Below are 18,085 nucleotides of genomic sequence, written 5' to 3'. Positions count from 1 at the left end.
TCGTTTTGCCACGATTCCACTTCCGGGAAAGCAATTAAAGATACATTTTAAGCGGAATGAACGCTAATGAATTTAATATTTTCCATTCAAACGCTGCCACCAAAAGCAGCGGTGTGCAAAAATTTTGCGATTTCGAGAGAATTCAGATTAAATTATCAGCCGGAATGTAAGCGCAATACCTGGCTGCTTCCATTAGACCACAAATTTATAGGTGCAGTAATCGCATTTCACTGCCGTCGCCGCAGAAGTGGCTGCTAAACCGAAAAACATTCAAAGTGATTACATTGCGTATACGCAACATTTGGCACTCTGGCTTTTTCGTACGCAAATATTGTTGTTTGAAACTTTTTTGGGGTTGTCTTTCTTGCGGGTTTTTGGAACCGCGCCATTTAATGTGGGCTGATCCATGATTATGCGGTTGGCAGGTTTTCCGTGTGAACGTGTTACTTTCATAACTTTAAGTCAGGTTAAGTGCTCGCACCTACGCTACAATACTTTGAGGCACAAATTGAAAACTCAAACCAAAATGGTTGCAAATCAACCAGGACAAACAACTACCAATTTCGCTGTGCACAGTCAGGCAAGGGCATTTCCGTGCCATAAAAGCGTCCAAGTATAACATAGAAAGATACCACATTGATGGCTCGTTACCAACAAATTGCATTGAAGTCCCATCCCCAAGCCGTTTGCTTTATTTGCTGAAATACGTTTTATGGCTTGCCCAGCTGTCATAAAGATCCCTTCGGCATTGACATGACCATGGGTGATAGATCGTTGGTCATTGCCACTTGAAATGAGGAAGTAGTTTCCATGTATTTCATAACTATATTTTAAGATAAACTTTAACTGGCAAGAAATGCACAGCATTTATAAACGTACCATATGGATTTTTAATGCTTATTATTTGCATCCACGGAAACCAAAGGATAACAACCAAAGGTAACAACGACTCAGACATCTACTTAATCTTCACTTCTGGTCTTTGGAACTATGTATCTAGGATAGCAACCCGTGGACAATTGCATCAAATGTTTTCAAAGATCCAAGAAGGAGAACATTTATTTTAATTTGCATACACTTTTGAAATAGATTAGCCGTCACCTACGACATTGCGAGAAGCCAAAATTCCAGCAGCACGCCGGATTCAGTGTCACGTAGTCCTCAGATGTGATCTAAATAACTAACTGACTAACAAATGCCTGTCCTATCATAGGCTCGTGTTTGCTGACCTTTGCTGTTCGGAATCCTTAAGTAGTTCGCTTAAGTAGAAGTCTGTCCAGGACAGCCACTTATATAATATCAATGAAGCTCAGAACTCTCTACTTTTGATAAGCAATAGGTGGGCGAAATGCTGCTGAAATTATGTTCAGTTGCATACCTCTAATTACGGCACGTTATTGTGGTGGCCACCTTCTGCTGACTGCTACTTTATGGTCGTAATTTCGCTGAAAACTTTGCCGCTGCAGTAAATTTTGAGCAGAGTACACTTGCACAGAGGGCGTCGACAGCAAAGATAAAGAGGCAGTCAAAGCTAGATCCAGCACACTGAAAAAACTTGAGTACATTTTGTAAATAAATTGCTGTCCTCTTCAGTTTTCGGCTTTGACACAGAACCAATTTTAAAATCGATCAGACCACAAATTTATATTTTTAAAAGAATTAATTACCTTCGAACGTTTTTTTAAATTTTTAAAGAACCATTTTATACATTTATTCCTCCCTTGTGCGGATTCCAAAAATGTTTTCATTCTTTATTTATTTTCTTTAATAATAACTAAAAAAAACAATATCCAGTGAAGCAAAAGTATGTTGTTGCATGCTCCTACACGCTGTGCAGAATAATTGCATTTCAGTGTCTCCCGAAAGGGATTTTCTTAAGTGTAAGCTAAACCCAAACAAAGGATACCCCAAAGTGTTCCGCCCTCAGGCCACCTCACAGATACAGCGAATCCCAAACACACGCACACACCCACACGCACGAAACAGAGACACTCACACAGGTGGCCGAAATATTTACCGTCTAAAATGGCAAGTCCCGTGTTGTAATTTTCATGTGTCGGAAAAACGGAAACGGAACAGCAAAGCAAGCAAACATACAGCCAACTTTCTACACACACAGACATACGAAAAAGGACGAAAACCACAGCGAACGATAATGGAAAGCATTAAAGCAGATTACTTGCGAAGCCAAAATGCCAAGAGACACAGCGACAGTCTGAATTAGTAAAATTCTATTTTTTTGTATGCGCGAAAAGGCTTCGAATTGATGAAGATGAAGGTCATTCGGCGATGGCTGCAATCAGTGCCTCCTTTATTGCCATTCCAGGATAATGCTCTCCACTTTGTCGGTCCGCTATTTGCCTAGGCCAATTTTAATTATTTGCTTTTTTTCGAAGTATTCAAGTAGGCCCAAGAAGTTCTGACGACTTTGCCATTTTGTGGGTGTATTTAAGAATTAAGCAGATAAGCTGTATTGCAACAAAATTAAAAAAAAAAAAAATTATCAAAAAATAAAAATAAAACGAATATACTATATACTATACTATAAACTATAAATTATACTATGTATTAATAATTATTAATACGAATCGAATTTCAATATGTTAAGACCGAAGTTATTAATAAGGATTGATTGTTCTTTTTCACTAATTGGGTTTCCACCACAAATATTTTTATTTATTTTTATTATACCCGTTACTCGTAGAGTAAAAGGGTACTCTAGATTCGTTGAAAAGTATGTAACAGTATATATTCTTGATCAGGATCAATAGCCGTCTCAATCTGGCCATGTCCGTCTTTCCGTATGAACGCCTCGATCTCAAAAACTACAAAAGCTAGAATTTTGAGATTAAGCATGCAGCTTCCAGAGACATAGACGCAGCGCAAGTTTTTTGGCCATATGTCCAAATGTTGCCACGCCCACTCCTACGCCCACAAACCGCATAAAATTGACACGCTCACACTTTTCAAAAATGTGATATTATTTCATTTTTGAGTATATCAATAAATTTCTATAAAAACTTTTTTCATTCTATCATTTTTTCCCCAATTTCTACCGATATTGCTTAAATTTCTCGTTTACACTTCCACTAGCTGAATGACGGGCATCTGATAATCGGGTATTTCGACTGAAGAGAAAAACAGAAGTTGTCGCTAGGCAATTTGTCAAATCAAATAAAATCATTAAAAATAAAATCATAAAATGTGTGGCCCAAAAAGTGTAAGCGTAAGCAATTTGCCGGTGCCTTTGTTGTTGCTGCTGCTGGATTTTTTGTGTCATGAAATATAAAACCACAGTATGACATGGCCCAAACCTACAATTACACTAGGGAAAACCGGATTCAAATATTGCAAATTTTTGTAAAAAATGATCAAGTTCAATAAATATATTATGTGCATATGTTGTAACAAATTAATCACTTTAAATCTTTTTTCTTAGCTGAAAATATTTGTATTTTCAGCGCACTGGAATTGTAACCAAAGTCAACAGCATAACTGTGCGCTTGTCGGTCGAATGCCATCTCTTTGGCTGTCATTTTGGCCATGTTTTCAGCCTAAATAGCCCGTTGCCCCTCGATTAGATCCTGGGCAAAATGCCCTCTCGGGCGTTTCAATTACATTATTAATCACATCACTCACAGGTCTTATTTTAAGCAGTTTGTCCCTCCAGCTGCCGTGCAATAAATTCGTTGGCCACCAACAAAACTTTTTCAATTAACACAAAATTATGCAAATTGAGTGGCTGGCAAAGTCGCAGTCATAGGAGTAGCTTAGATAGCGATAAGACAAATGGCTCTGGCATAGATGCCCGATGGCACTTTTTTTTGGGACGGAACAATGTTTCTACAGAATCACGGCATTCTACAATTGATCATTATTTTAATATGAGGAAATTTGTTATATATATATTTGATTAATAATTAATTTGATATTATTTGCTTTACAAAATCATATAAAATCATCATTACAAATGAAGTGCACAAATATACTAGATAAGATATTGAGCATAGTTTATTTTGTGTTACGTATTTGACGTAGCATAAATCAAGTTCCTCGAATGCTGATAAAATAGAAAAGAGTTATTTAAAAATATGTCTCTATCATAGAGTATTTACCTTTCCATTATAACCTTAAGTGTGCTGCTTTTCAGAATAAGCAAAACAAATAGGATTATTCCAAAGGAGTCTTGTATGTAGACAGTTAAACTTTTAATTATACTGCTTTTCATGAAATCCACTATTTCCGTAAGTTGGTAAATTATCCAATTCGCGCCCATGATCATAAATAGTCGCAGGAACTGAATGTAACTAAAATCAGGATATGGAATAGGTATAGTTTCAAATGAGTCTAGTTCTTACGTCTGAAAATCGAATTCAAAACAGGTCGAAGATCTTATGTCCTGTTGGGCGAACCTTTTGACTTCCCTCTTTACTTTCCAAATGTGAATGGATGTTAGGACGAACATTGTCGCATTAAAGATGTCTGTGATTATTAACGGGGTGTAACAGTTGCTCATGTCTGTGTTCGAAAAAATTAATAATTGTCAGCTATTAAATTAAATGGTTTTAATGAAAAACACACCTGTATCCGAGCACCCTGTATAACCGTCATGGGGCAAGCTTCGTGATTTCTCTGGATTATTTTCCCTTATTTGGTTCATTGAAACAATCACTCCTGTGGGAATAGCAGCCGTACACCAAACAACGGTGTTATAAATCAGGAATCGATACTGTGGCTCTTCACGTTTCAGGGAAGTCAAAACTTCCCACAATTGGAAACTGACCACAGAAAGCCATAGATACGATGATATCGTAAAGTAGTATTGAATGTATCCTATAGTGGATCAATTTTATAATACTATGTAAGCAGATAATACTCATAAACCAACCTGTTGCCGCGCATATGTCAAAAACTAATCTAAAATGATCCAATGTCCAAATAAAATTTTCGATGAACAAGCAGAAGATAGTGCAGATAAGACATTTTCCAAGTAAATTCCGAAGCTTCTTAACAGAAAGATAAACAGCCAGGGTAAGGATATAGCATACTACCGATATCATCGTTACTGAAAGAATACTGATTAAAGTTTATTAGAATAATATAGTTATAAAGCTGCTGTTACGCTCGGCAGAATTGTTTTTGAAGCACTTTCGATTAATAACCCATATGGTTTCCGGAAAGTCTGAATAGATTTCGGGATAAAGGCAGTATTGATCATTCGACAAGGTTTGGGCAGACTTGTGGAGGAACATGGCTCCGTCCTGAAAAGGGTTTGATAAGAGTGACATAGGGAAGCCGAAGGAAATCCGATATCTAACCTTTAGCATCGAGTACTCATCTCTTTTTAGGCTGATAACCTGGTCGCAAGGCTTAAACTGTTCCCTTAAAACCATCAATTCTGTGGAATTATGATGCGGTGTTATATTCCGCTCTGCTAATGGCTTCAGCAATATATCCTTTTTTGTAAGGTCCAACATTGTTAATTTAATTTCCTTCTGTACGCCATCATTACACTGTCCATTGTTTAAAATATTTTTGCGGGCGCAGCAGACTCGAATGCAGGGCCTAACTTTGCAGATACAGGCTCTTAAATGGATTTTAACCGGAACTTTGGCACCACCCATTAGCTCCATATAGTCGAATTCGCCGGTCAGGTTAGCAGGAATTTCAAAGTTTTCATAGATATAGACATCATTGAACCGTTTAAAATGTGAAATATTAATTGTTTCATCGTATTTGCAGGGCAGAATTTCCGAACTCGAATTTTTCGCGATGATTAGGATAATAAGTGTACAGAAACATTTCAACCACAAAAGCATAATTCACAAGGAGAGTTGAACTCGACTGCGGTCTCACACGGTTTTGCGTGCGTTAAATAGCTTGCATTGAAATCTTTAGACATTTACAATTAGCGGCAGAGAAAAATAATTAAATATTAGTGTTTTTTTTTTTGTTGTTAAAAAAAGGCTTAAACAATAATGGTCCCATAGGGCTACTAAAATATAACACAATTTTTAAGGCAATTTAATCGCGGTCAATTCTCTAGAATTAAGCTTTTGCTTTTCAACGCATAAGATGAATGACCAACAGTGAATTTCCAAAAATCAGTTCCCTGGTGCATTATGTTTATTTTTATTGCATCGATGAGATTTTAGTTATCAAAAAACTTTTACAAAACAGGCCAAAAAATATATTTTTTATCAGATTACACATAGGAAATATGTAGTTATTTTAAAAAGAATTTAGAGAATTCTTCTGTAGTTCTAGATATTACATGTGGTTGGCCTCTCATTTAGACGACAGAGCAATAAATTCACGATAAACACGGCAAACCCAGAAACTTTATTTATCCTCATAAGTGCAAGAAAACTACACAGAGAGATATTTGTATATAGGACATGTTTGAAATTGGATTGGTTAAATAGGGGTTACAAAATATTATCTATAATTAAGATTAAAGTTTATATATATATTTTCAGCTTTCTACTGTTTTCTGCTAGGGTTCCTCTTTTTAGTATTTAAATATGTTTTAAATACTTCTTAACACTTCTTCCTGTGCATTCGCAGGTTCTCAGCATTCCAGATGCATTCATCAGTGCGCGTTTTGCGTTCACATTGTATCGCCCGAGAACGAGGATGAGGTTGTGTCTGTCATCCGCAGGAACAAGGATGCCGAAGGACCCAAAGCCCGTTACGCTTACTTAGCTCATCTCCTAAAAGTTCGATATATGTAAGTTTAGCTTAACAAATTAACTCAAATTTTGATCTCACTGTTACTGTGTGCCGATTAAATATCATTTCAGCTGAACTGCCACATGCCACAACCACTGCCACTGAATTGCGCAAAGTTTTACCCTAAAGATGCAGCAACTAAAGCTGTGGCCGTGCTCACCTTTTTCTCTAGGGGAGAAACTTGCAATTAAGTTAGTGGCTTTCTTTCTTGCCACCTGCAGCAAAGGATCACTAAATGCGCATCACGGCATTTAAAATACTCTTGTCTTATAGGGGGTTTGGAATTTAACTGTATGTTGAAGCTGGTCCTATAGTTTACCTTTAATTAAATGTTAAATTTTGTTGGATATACGAACATATATCTATTGTAACTCTTTCAAACCAATCAGGATGACGATCTAGGATGATAAGATAAGATTGATGCGTAATTTTCTGAATGGACGGATATATTGAATTCAGGATTGTTTCTCTAAATTTCACTTTAGCCAACTAGATACCCCAACGTTAGCTGCAAAAGAGTTACCTGCTCTGAAGGAGATTTATTAATGTCAGCGATGGTCAACAGGTTGGTAAATAGGAATTGATAGCGGCAGACCCGTCTGAGCGGAAATAGACAGACAAGTCCACGGGGGAATCGATTCGTCTAGTGACGTTGGCCTAAAGGATGCTTGCTGGCTCGAAAAACGCTATCAATTGGCAATTATGTGCCATGGACGTTCTACGCTGCTTGAGTTGTATGTACCGGCTGCTCCTGAGTACCTGGAAATCATTTCGTTTTCGCATAAATCAAACAGGAATTGCGTAAAAACGTTCTTTCAATTTATTTACTTGGTGTTGTTTTCATTTTCATTTGCAGTGAGTTTTTGTTGCTTGTGGGAAATTTATATTTTGAATGTGCCCTGTTCTGGCTTGAGGAGTTTTCCTTTATTTTCCTGCCTGCCCTTGGTAAATGGGACATACTGACAAGCGAAAGAAGTGTGAAATGTAAATGTAAATAAAATACTGACTTTACCTAAAGGTTTACACAACTCAAATTAATATTCAACAGTTTATTCGGAATATATAACTGTTAAACTCTAATGAATAATTTGTTGTCTTGGGTAAATGTTTGTATGGAATTGTACTAATCCAAGTAATCTAACGTTTTATCCGGGCTAAAGCAGTTTACCAGTCCAAATGTCCAGCGAAAAGGAAGAAATTCATTACAGATGTCCTTTTAGCTTTCATACATACTTATTTTTTCACATTTTATTCTTTGTAAAACACCTGACAACACTGATAGCTGCCTCGTACTTTTGTTTACTCTGCATTGATTTATGCATTGAGTGTTTTAAATGTGGGCGTGCTATTTATGGGCCTTGACCGATGTTCGTCCGTCTGCTGGCGTTTTTGTGCTCCTTGACTTGATTTGTGGCTTGTCCTGCAGACGAGGACTTCTGCCCAACCCCAATACCAACACCCAATAAAACCCCAAGCCAAGACTCTGGATGTGGCGTGTCCCGGCCAAAGGTCGCTAGATGTATGGGAACCTTAGCTTCTTAGCGCTCGGCTAGTTTGCATATTTGGCTACTGTTGTGTCAGTAGTGGAAATTACTTGAAATGCTATGGCCAGTCAGTCGCCAGCCAGATTTGTGTCTGAAACCTTCGTGACAAATTTGATAAGACTTTGCAGCTCATTTGTACGCCATGTTTGGCTGCTTTGTTTGCTGGGTTTGAGCTGCATTTCACTTGTCTGCTGATTTTCCCATCAACATAACAAATTAGTGTCGCTCTTCCGTCGTTGTCACTTAGGGGTTTCTGCAATTTGAACCTGAATCCAAACTTATAAGTCTCATGAAAACCAAACTAAGCCCAAGGGGTCTCTAATGACCGACAGATGTGTGGCGAACACATAAGACCTTTTGAAAAATTACGCATATGACGCGTATGCCGTCCGTGCATTCATTTTGAACGAGTAGGAAATATACGCCTAATAATTGCGTATAGAATTTTTATTGCCTGCTTTAATTAATTTAAGTGAGAGGAATTAAGTCATGTTTCCTTAAGAACCATTTGGAGACCCAATGCAAATGTGGAGCAGACCGACCATATGCGGAGGAGACGACTTGCCAGGAATCAGCAATTTATTGTCGCTTAAGGCCATCGAAAGCCATGGAACAGTTGGGTGCCCACAAGCCGGAGTTCCCGTGTCTGTAGGATTACCATGTGTACGCGTGTTGCTTCAGCAGACCGTGAGCTACGTGCCAGGCGTTCCTCCACGGATTGTCTTTCTTGCGGTTTTTTGGAACCGCGCGAACGAGTTACTTTCATAACTTTAGACCAGGTTAAGTGCTCGCACCTACGCTACAACACTGAGGCACAAATTGAAAATTCAAACCAAACTGGATGCAAATCAACCAGGACAAACAACTACCAATTTCGATACGCACAGTCAGGCAAGGGCATTTCCGTTCCATAAAAGCGTCCAAGTATAACATAGAAAGATACCACATTGATGGCTCGTCACCAACAAATTGCATTGAAGTCCCATCCCCAAGCCGTTTGCTTTATTTGCTGAAATACGTTTTATGGCTTGTCCAGCTGTCATAAAGATCCCTTCGGCATTGACATGACCATGGGTGATAGATCGTTGGTCATTGCCACTTGAAATGAGGAAGTAGTTTCCATGTATTTCATAACTATATTTTAAGATAAACTTTAACTGGCAAGAAATGCACAGCATTTATAAACGTACCATATGGATTTTTAATGCTTATTATTTGCATCCACGGAAACCAAAGGATAACAACCAAAGGTAACAACGACTCAGACATCTACTTAATCTTCACTTCTGGTCTTTGGAACTATGTATCTAGGATAGCAACCCGTGGACAATTGCATCAAATGTTTTCAAAGATCCAAGAAGGAGAATTAGCCGGCACCTACTGCATTCCGAGAAACCAAAATTCCAGCAGCACGCCGGATTCATTGTCACGTAGTCCTCAGATGTGATCTAAATACTAATTGACTAACAAATGCCTGTCCTATCATAGGCTCGTGTTTGCTGACCTTTGCTGTTCGGAATCCTTAAGTAGTTCGCGGTAGAAGTCTGTCCAGGACAGCCACTTATATAATATCCATGAAGCTCAGAACTCTCTACTTTTGATAAGCAATAGGTGGGCGAAATGCTGCTGAAATTATGTTCAGTTGAATACCTCTAATTACGGCACGTTATTGTGGTGGCCACCTTCTGCTGACTGCTACTTTATGGTCGTAATTTCGCTGAAAACTTTGCCGCTGCAGTAAATTTTGAGCACAGTACACTTGCACAGAGGGCGTCGACAGCAAAGATAAAGAGGCAGTCAAAGCTAGATCCAGCACACTGAAAAAACTTGAGTACATTTTGTAAATAAATTGCTGTCCTCTTCAGTTTTCGGCTTTGACACAGAACCAATTTTAAAATCGATCAGACCACAAATTTATATTTTTAAAAGAATTAATTACCTTCGAACGTTTTTTTAAATTTTTAAAGAACCATTTTATACATTTATTCCTCCCTTGTGCGGATTCCAAAAATGTTTTCATTCTTTATTTATTTTCTTTAATAATAACTAAAAAAAACAATATCCAGTGAAGCAAAAGTATGTTGTTGCATGCTCCTACACGCTGTGCAGAATAATTGCATTTCAGTGTCTCCCGAAAGGGATTTTCTTAAGTGTAAGCTAAACCCAAACAAAGGATACCCCAAAGTGTTCCGCCCTCAGGCCACCTCACAGATACAGCGAATCCCAAACACACGCACACACCCACACGCACGAAACAGAGACACTCACACAGGTGGCCGAAATATTTACCGTCTAAAATGGCAAGTCCCGTGTTGTAATTTTCATGTGTCGGCAAAACGGAAACGGAACAGCAAAGCAAACAAACAGCCAACTTTCTACACACACAGACATACGAAAAAGGCCGAAAACCACAGCGAACGATAATGGAAAGCATTAAAGCAGATTACTTGCGAAGCCAAAATGCCAAGAGACAGCGGCAGTCTGAATTAGTGAATTTCAAGGACGAGACTCCTTTTTTGTATGCGCGAAAATGAAGGTCATTCGGCGATGGCTGCAATCAGTGCCTCTTTTATTGCCATTCCAGGATAATGCTCTCCACTTTGTCGGTCCGCTATTTGCCTAGGCCAATTTTAATTATTTGCTTTCTTCTCAAATGATTCAAGTAGACCCAAGCAGTGCTGACGACTTAGCCATTTTGTGGGTGCATTTAAGAATTAAGCTGATTAGCTGTAATGCAACAAAATTAAAGCATCAAAAAATAAAACTATTATTCTATATACTATACTATACACTATAAATTATACCACCAACAATATCCATATATATACCATAACACAATATACCATAACAATATATCAACAATTATTAATATGAATCGAATTGCAATATGATTGTTCTTTTTCACTAATTGGGTTTCCACCACAAATATTTTTTTTTTCTATTTAACTTCTAATGCTAAACTGTCTAGTGCGAAATTTAGGCAACACTTTTTAAGTGGTTTTAGCCCGCACACCGACACGCCAACATACAGACTTATATATACATTCGAGTTAAAACTAAGAAGGAGAAAAATAGAAGTTGTCGCTGGGCAATTTGTTTAATGAAACCATCAAATTAAATAAAATGTGCGGCCCAAAAAGTGTAAGTGTAAGCAATTTGCCGGTGGCTTTGTTGTTGCTGCTGCTGGGTTTTTTGTGTCATGAAATATAAAACCACAGTATGACATGGCCCAAACCCCACTAATTCCCCCACCTCCACCCAACACCCAACAAGTTCAATAAATATATTCTGTGCATATGTTGTAACAAATTAATCAATATAAATCTGTTTTCTTAGCAGAACATTTTTGTATATTTTTTATCAGCGCACTGGAAATGTAACCAAAGTCAACAGCATAACTGTGGTCGCTTGTCGGTCGAGTGCCATCACGAATGCCATCTCTTTGGCTGTCATTTTGGCCATGTTTTCAACCTAAATAGCCCGTTGCCCCTCGACTAGATCCTGGGCAAAATGCCCTCTCGGGCGTTTCAATTACATTATTAATCACATCACTCGCAGGTCTTATTTTAAGCAGTTTGTCGCTCCAGCTGCCGGGCAATAAATTCGTTGGCCACCAACAAAACTTTTTCAATTAACACAAAATTATGCAAATTGAGTGGCTGGCAAAGTCGCAGTCATAGGAGTAGCTTAGATAGCGATAAGACAAATGGCTCTGGCATAGATGCCCGATGGCACTTTTTTTTGGGACGGCACAATGTTTCTACACAATTACGTCATTGGATTCGTTATATAGGGGTTACAAAATTAACTCAAATTTGATTTCACTGTTACTTCCGCACACTTTCTTGCGGGTCTGTGTGCCGATTAAAAATAATTTCAGCTGAGCTGCCACATGCCACAACCACTGCCACTGAATTGCGCAAAGTTGTACCCTAAAGATGCAGCAACTAAAGCTGTGGCCGTGCTCACCTGTTTCTCCAGGGGAGAAACTTGCAATTAAGTTAGTGGCTTTCTTTCTTGCCACCTGCAGCAAAGGATCACTAAATGCGCATCACGGCACTTAAAATAGACTCTTGTCTTAGAGCGGGTTTGGAATTTAACTGTATGTTGAAGCTGGTCCTATAGTTTACCTTTAATTAAATGTTTAATTTTGTTGGATATACGAACATATAGCTATTGTAACTCTTTCAAACCAATCATGATTCAGGATTTCTTATGTAAATTTCTCTTTAGCCAACTAGATACCCCAACGTTAGCTGCAAAAGAGTTAACTGCTCTGAAGGAGATGTATTAATGTCAGCGATGGTCAACAGGTTGGTAAATAGGAATTGATAGCGGCAGACCCGTCTGAGCGGAAATAGACAGACAAGTCCACGGGGGAATCGATTCGTCTAGTGACGTTGGCCTAAAGGAAGTTTGCTGGCTCGAAAAACGCTATCAATTGGCAATTATGTGCCATGGACGTTCTACGCTGCTTGAGTTGTATGTACCGGCTGCTCCTGAGTACCTGGAAATCATTTCGTTTTCGCATAAATCAAACAGGAATTGCGTAAAAACGTTCTTTCAATTTATTTACTTGGTGTTGTTTTCATTTTCATTTGCAGTGAGTTTTTGTTGCTTGTGGGAAATTTATATTTTGAATGTGCCCTGTTCTGGCTTGAGGAGTTTTCCTTTATTTTTCTGCCTGCCCTTGGTAAATGGGAGATACTGACAAGCGAAATAAGCGAAAGAAGTGTGAAATGTAAAAGTAAATAAAATACTGAATTTACCTAAAGGTTTACACAACTCAAATTAACATTCAACAGTTTATTCGGAATATATAACTGTTAAACTCTAATGAATAATTTGTTGTCTTGGGTAAATGTTTGTATGGAATTGTACTAATCCAAGTCTAACGTTTTATCCGGGCTAAAGCAGTTTACCAGTCCAAATGTCCAGCGAAAAGGAAGAAATTCATTACAGATGTCCTTTTAGCTTTCGTACATACTTTATTTTTTTTTATTTTTCAGATTTTATTCTTTGTAAAACACCTGACAACACTGATAGCTGCCTCGTACTTTTGTTTACTCTGCATTGATTTATGCATTGAGTGTTTTAAATGTGGGCGTGCTATTTATGGGCCTTGACCGATGTTCGTCCGTCTGCTGGCGTTTTTGTGCTCCTTGACTTGATTTGTGACTTGTCCTGCAGACGAGGACTTCTGCCCAACCCCAATACCAACACCAACCCAAAGCCAAGACTCTGGATGTGGCGTGTCCCGGCCAAAGGTCGCTAGATGTATGGGAACCTTAGCTTCTTAGCGCTCGGCTAGTTTGCATATTTGGCTACTGCTGTGTCATAACATAAAAAATTACGCATACGGCGCTTTAATGCCGACCGTGCTTTAATTTTGAACGTGTTAGAAATATACGCCTAATAATTGCGTATAGAATTTTTAGTGCCTGCTTTAATTAATTTAAGTAAGAGGAATTAACTCATGCTTCCTTAAGAACCGTTTGGAAAATAACAGCTTTAAGACTAGAAGAAAATGGAAATGTAATTTAAAATCGAGCGGGCTTCCACAAGTGTGGACAAATAGGCCGAAATTCTAAACAACAAAACAAAAATAAAATCCAGTGGCTTCAATGTGTAAGTAAACCATTTCAATTAGGCCGAACCCGGAGACCCAAAGCAAATGTGGAGCAGACCGACCACATGCGGAGGAGACGACTTGCCAGGAATCAGCAATATAATGTCGGTTAAAGCCATCGCATCGCATCAACATGGAACAGTTGGGTGCCCACAAGCCGGAGTCCCTCTGTCTATTGCCGTAGGATTGCCATGTGTACGCGTGTTGCTTCAGCAGACCGTGAGCTACGTGCCAGACGTTCCTCCACGGACCCCCAAAACCTCCCAAGTCTCCAAGAACCCGTGCCCACTGCCATGTGTCGACCGTCCCTTCATTTCAGGGGCGGCATGCCAACAGCTGCGAATCGCTGTCTCGTGTTCTTTGTGTGATTTGTTGTGGAACGGATGTTGGCAACATGTCCCACGAACTGCGGACACAGTGCTCCTAAGACCCTTCCCCATTAATATATATTTTTCAGCCATTTTTGCCGCTTGCCGAATAGTTGAAATGGCTTCTTCACTTCGCGTCCACAATTGTTTGCCATTTAATTCGCATTCGCCTGATATCAACCTAATTGAATTCATTTCTCCAGCAGATGTCGGAATCCTAAGAATTCGTATATCGGACGGGGCTGAAATGGATACATTATAAGATAATGCTTCGCTATGAAAAGAAATGAAATTTATTCATTTTCGGTTTCGATTGAACGTGACTCGAAATCATTAGAATCGATAAGGGATCGAATAGTAAAGGTCGCACTTGTAAAAACATACAGCTCTTGAATTGCATAGTACACATGAATATACACTCCAATCGAAGATAACTTTCATCGCCCATTTTTGATTTTCTAAATCCTGAATTGAAAAATGGCGTATTTATATTGCCATAAATAAACTGTTGTATTACCACATAAATTCGGGTACTGAGACTCAGGGCAACGTATATATACCGATTGTAAAGAGATTTAAATTCCGCTTAAACGATAATTAGTTCTAAAGTTTTTGTGTAAAATTTTACTTGTAAAGTTGGTTATCTTGAAAAAAGTTTTGTGTTTTTCCTTTTCATGTCCTACACGAAAACCTAAAGCAAAATGGGGGAAGTAGTTGGCAGTTATGACAAAAAAGGGAATTAAAGGCATGCCAAAACATTTTTAGCAAAATGTTCCATTAGCAAATAAAGTATCCGGCTACCACGCCTACAAGTTATATGTCAAAAACCTTGCTTTTCTCCGAACTGACATGCTGCTAATGACGTTAAATTTGTATTTACTTGAACGACTTTGTGTCGCTGTTAAATTCAGGGAAACGCGGTGCTTAAATGGTGTGCTTTTTCTTCGGTACTTCTTTCTCGGAATATTGTTAACTTTATGTTCTGCAAGATACAAAGCGATCAACAATTAGAGGCGATTTTCAGACATAAAATGAGATTTCTGTGACAGTAGTTGAGCTGTAGTTCCTAATTAGCTTATGATTTCTCTTGTGAAAAGGGCAAAACATTTTAAGTTGCTTGTAAAATGAAGTTCAAATAGAAATCCCCACATTAATTTGCATGGTTTTCGGTATACATAAAGTGCATGACTTTAATAAGTAGTTCTTATTTAAAATCAATTGAAATACTTGACGCGTGAAGTTTTCATTATGTCGCAAAAAACCAAATGTAATGCTAATTAGACATTTTTCGATTCAACCGCTTCTCACTTTGCTCTCTATATAAACACAATTGACAAGCTGGTTAATGGTCAACGGAGATAATTGAAATACTAAATAAATCAATTATTAAATTGCGAAAATACGCTGAAAAATGTAGCTTTTAATTAGCGTATTTTATATTAAATTACGTTCGATTATACAGTGAACAAATGACAGGCACTTCATTGAAAATGCAGTCCTTAATATCTAATATAGTTGTATAAGCGAAAATGGGAAATAAACAAGTAGGCTTACAAGAAGGATTGAAAATGGCATTCGCATAGTACTTTTATGCTCACAGTCGAAGGATTTCTCGTCCCGTTCCCAAGCCAATGCTAATTAATAAACTTACTCCGGTACGGAGAAAGCAGTAGAAACTGTAGAAAACTTTACACTATGCAACTGTTGTTCCCTGCACGAGTGGCCCCAATTAATAGGATCTAAGTAAATTGGCTTAATTTCAATTGACCATCTCGATGCCATGGTAGTTTCCGCTTCACTGACGTCGGTAGCAGCAAAACGCAGCTTTCGGAAGGGCAGCACTGGAACTCAGAAACAATGATGGCGCTAAATCCCAAACAAATTATCTCAGACACGCTTCAGCATGCAAACAAGGCGCCAGGAGGCACACATCCACCCGCAGGATGATTAAAGTCTGTTTTTGATTCTGGTAAAGTTCCAGGCAAATCTGACAGCTCTTAGTGCCGCTTTAAGGACAATTACCCCTGATATCCGGCGAGAAACCCACTGGCAACTGCAAACAAAATATAAACACACAGAGATAAATTTGGACAATCGAAATTACCGTAAATAAATCGATTTATTTGACAATATTTACTACATGATATAGGGATTCCTAGATCTGTTAAATATAGTTGTAACTTTAAGTAAGAAAACACTTAAAGAATATTTTGAATATTTTTACGGGCTGATCTAAGAAGCAAGTGAAAAACACTAGACTTCTTTCCCAGTGCAATTCTCTGAGGAAGGTCGCCGAATCCAGATCAGATCCGGAGACTGGGACTTGGATGGGTTCACGTTCATGCCCAACGCTCCCTGTCCATGTCCATGGTCAGGAGGGCACGGTTTATTGTTTTGGCCACTGCAATTGAGCGAAATATTTCGAGTTATTTTTGGCTCTCGACTTGTGGCGCTGCTAATCTTGAGTTGTCTGCTTTCGGGGATTGCGAATTTTGTTTTGTTTGTCTCGAAAAAAAATAAATAAAAGTGGGGTGGCTAGGGGTCGCAGGCTGGGGCTTCAAGTACGTCGAGTACATCGAGGCCATAAAACAAACACTTTTAGTTTGTTGAACTGTGACCGGAGGTCGGGGCTTCTAATTCGTTGTCAAAAGCGGCCAGTGGCAGCTGTTGACGGCCTCTCGGATTTTAAACTGCCCCCCTTGTTATTTTAATTTGGCTCATTGTTCTGCGGCGACATGGCACTGATATTACAGGCAGGATAGCCGGCTGACCATCAAGACTAAAATTTAATTAAAATTCCTGCCATGACGTGGCACGGCATTTAAAGTGTAAATCGGTTATGCACCAGCACAATCCGACTGAGCCGCAACAGCCAGCGTGTGGCACACAGAAAATAATATTTATTTGCCATCCATCGATGGGGCAAGAGTTGAGTTGAGTTGAGTTGACCCCATGGCGATGCCAGCAAAAGAATCAATTGGGTTCATCGAAACAGTTGGCACGGGCTGTGGGGCCGGGCAGCACAATAAATAAACATATAAGTCGCCCATGAAGTGTGTCCTTTGGAGCGTGTTTACGCAACTTTAATTGATGCCCATAGCAAGGATACTCGACCAGTTTTCTACAAACGCTGTTCAGCCGCCGGACCGCATTTTGTGAAATTTTTAATTGAATGGGAACTGAAGCGTTTTGCGCATTCTAACTTGTTCGCATATGTAACTTTAGAAAATGGGCATTATTCGGTGAGCACTGGAAAAGAACACTTCACTCTTCGATTTTCAGTACATTTTCACATGTCTTATGGGCATATCCTGGACTTGACCACTATTTTTTTCCCAGTGCCTGCCTGCTTGTGATCCTGGGGTGAACCCGGTGATGAGTTCAAAGTGACTCGGACTCAGCTTTTGTTCGGCACTTTGCTGGCTCGTTAGGTGCAGACAAGGACCAGCAGAGAATGACCGGATAGCATGCATGTGTAAGCGCTTCGGCTTTAAAATCTGGACAAGGACATGGACATGGACATGGACATAGTTATGGATGTGGATGTGGATGTGCATATGGCCACTCAGGGGTCCAAGGGTCCAAGAGTCCAAAAGACCGAGTTATTTGTTGCTTACCCTCTAATGGGAAAGAACAAAAAATGAATTCGACGCTTTGAAAAGTGAAAGTTTGCTGGTCATAAACTGGAAGAGTAATCTGAAATGTCTGCGCGTAATGACCGGGACAATATGCGAGCTGCTCCGCTGCACTTATTAAAGTTCCAGCCCAGGATGGGAAAAAAACGGGAGCACTCTTCATCTTCGTCAGCGAGC

The 18,085-nt window shown here is 39.0% G+C and overlaps 1 protein-coding gene across 1 annotated transcript; it reads right to left on the bottom strand.

Moving 5' to 3' along the window:
* Positions 1–4,111: 4,111 nt before the first annotated feature.
* Positions 4,112–5,819, bottom strand: LOC6552749 (probable G-protein coupled receptor Mth-like 12). Its single transcript, XM_001980251.2, has 6 exons — positions 5,319–5,819; positions 5,123–5,261; positions 4,889–5,065; positions 4,582–4,833; positions 4,359–4,518; positions 4,112–4,307 (listed from the first exon to the last, which is right to left on the bottom strand). Exons 1-6 carry the CDS (start codon positions 5,817–5,819, stop codon positions 4,112–4,114), a joined length of 1,425 nt encoding a protein of 474 aa, XP_001980287.2.
* Between the last annotated feature and the right edge of the window lie 12,266 nt (positions 5,820–18,085).

This window comes from Drosophila erecta, unplaced genomic scaffold (assembly GCF_003286155.1).
Source record: "Drosophila erecta strain 14021-0224.00,06,07 unplaced genomic scaffold, DereRS2 tig00000000-arrow-pilon, whole genome shotgun sequence".
Classification (NCBI taxonomy): Eukaryota; Metazoa; Arthropoda; class Insecta; order Diptera; family Drosophilidae; genus Drosophila; species Drosophila erecta.
Note: the sequence above shows the minus strand (reverse complement) of the source record. Positions and strands in the feature narration are given on the sequence as shown.

Coding starts and splice junctions, on each gene's coding strand:
- LOC6552749 (XM_001980251.2), bottom strand. CDS start 5,819: ATGCTTTTGTGGTTGAAATGTTTCTGTACACTTATTATCCTAATCATC. Junction 5,066..5,122: donor CAAAAACAATTCTGCCGAGC/GTAACAGCAGCT, acceptor GTATTCTTTCAG/TAACGATGATATCGGTAGTA. Junction 4,308..4,358: donor TTTGAATTCGATTTTCAGAC/GTAAGAACTAGA, acceptor TCCTGATTTTAG/TTACATTCAGTTCCTGCGAC.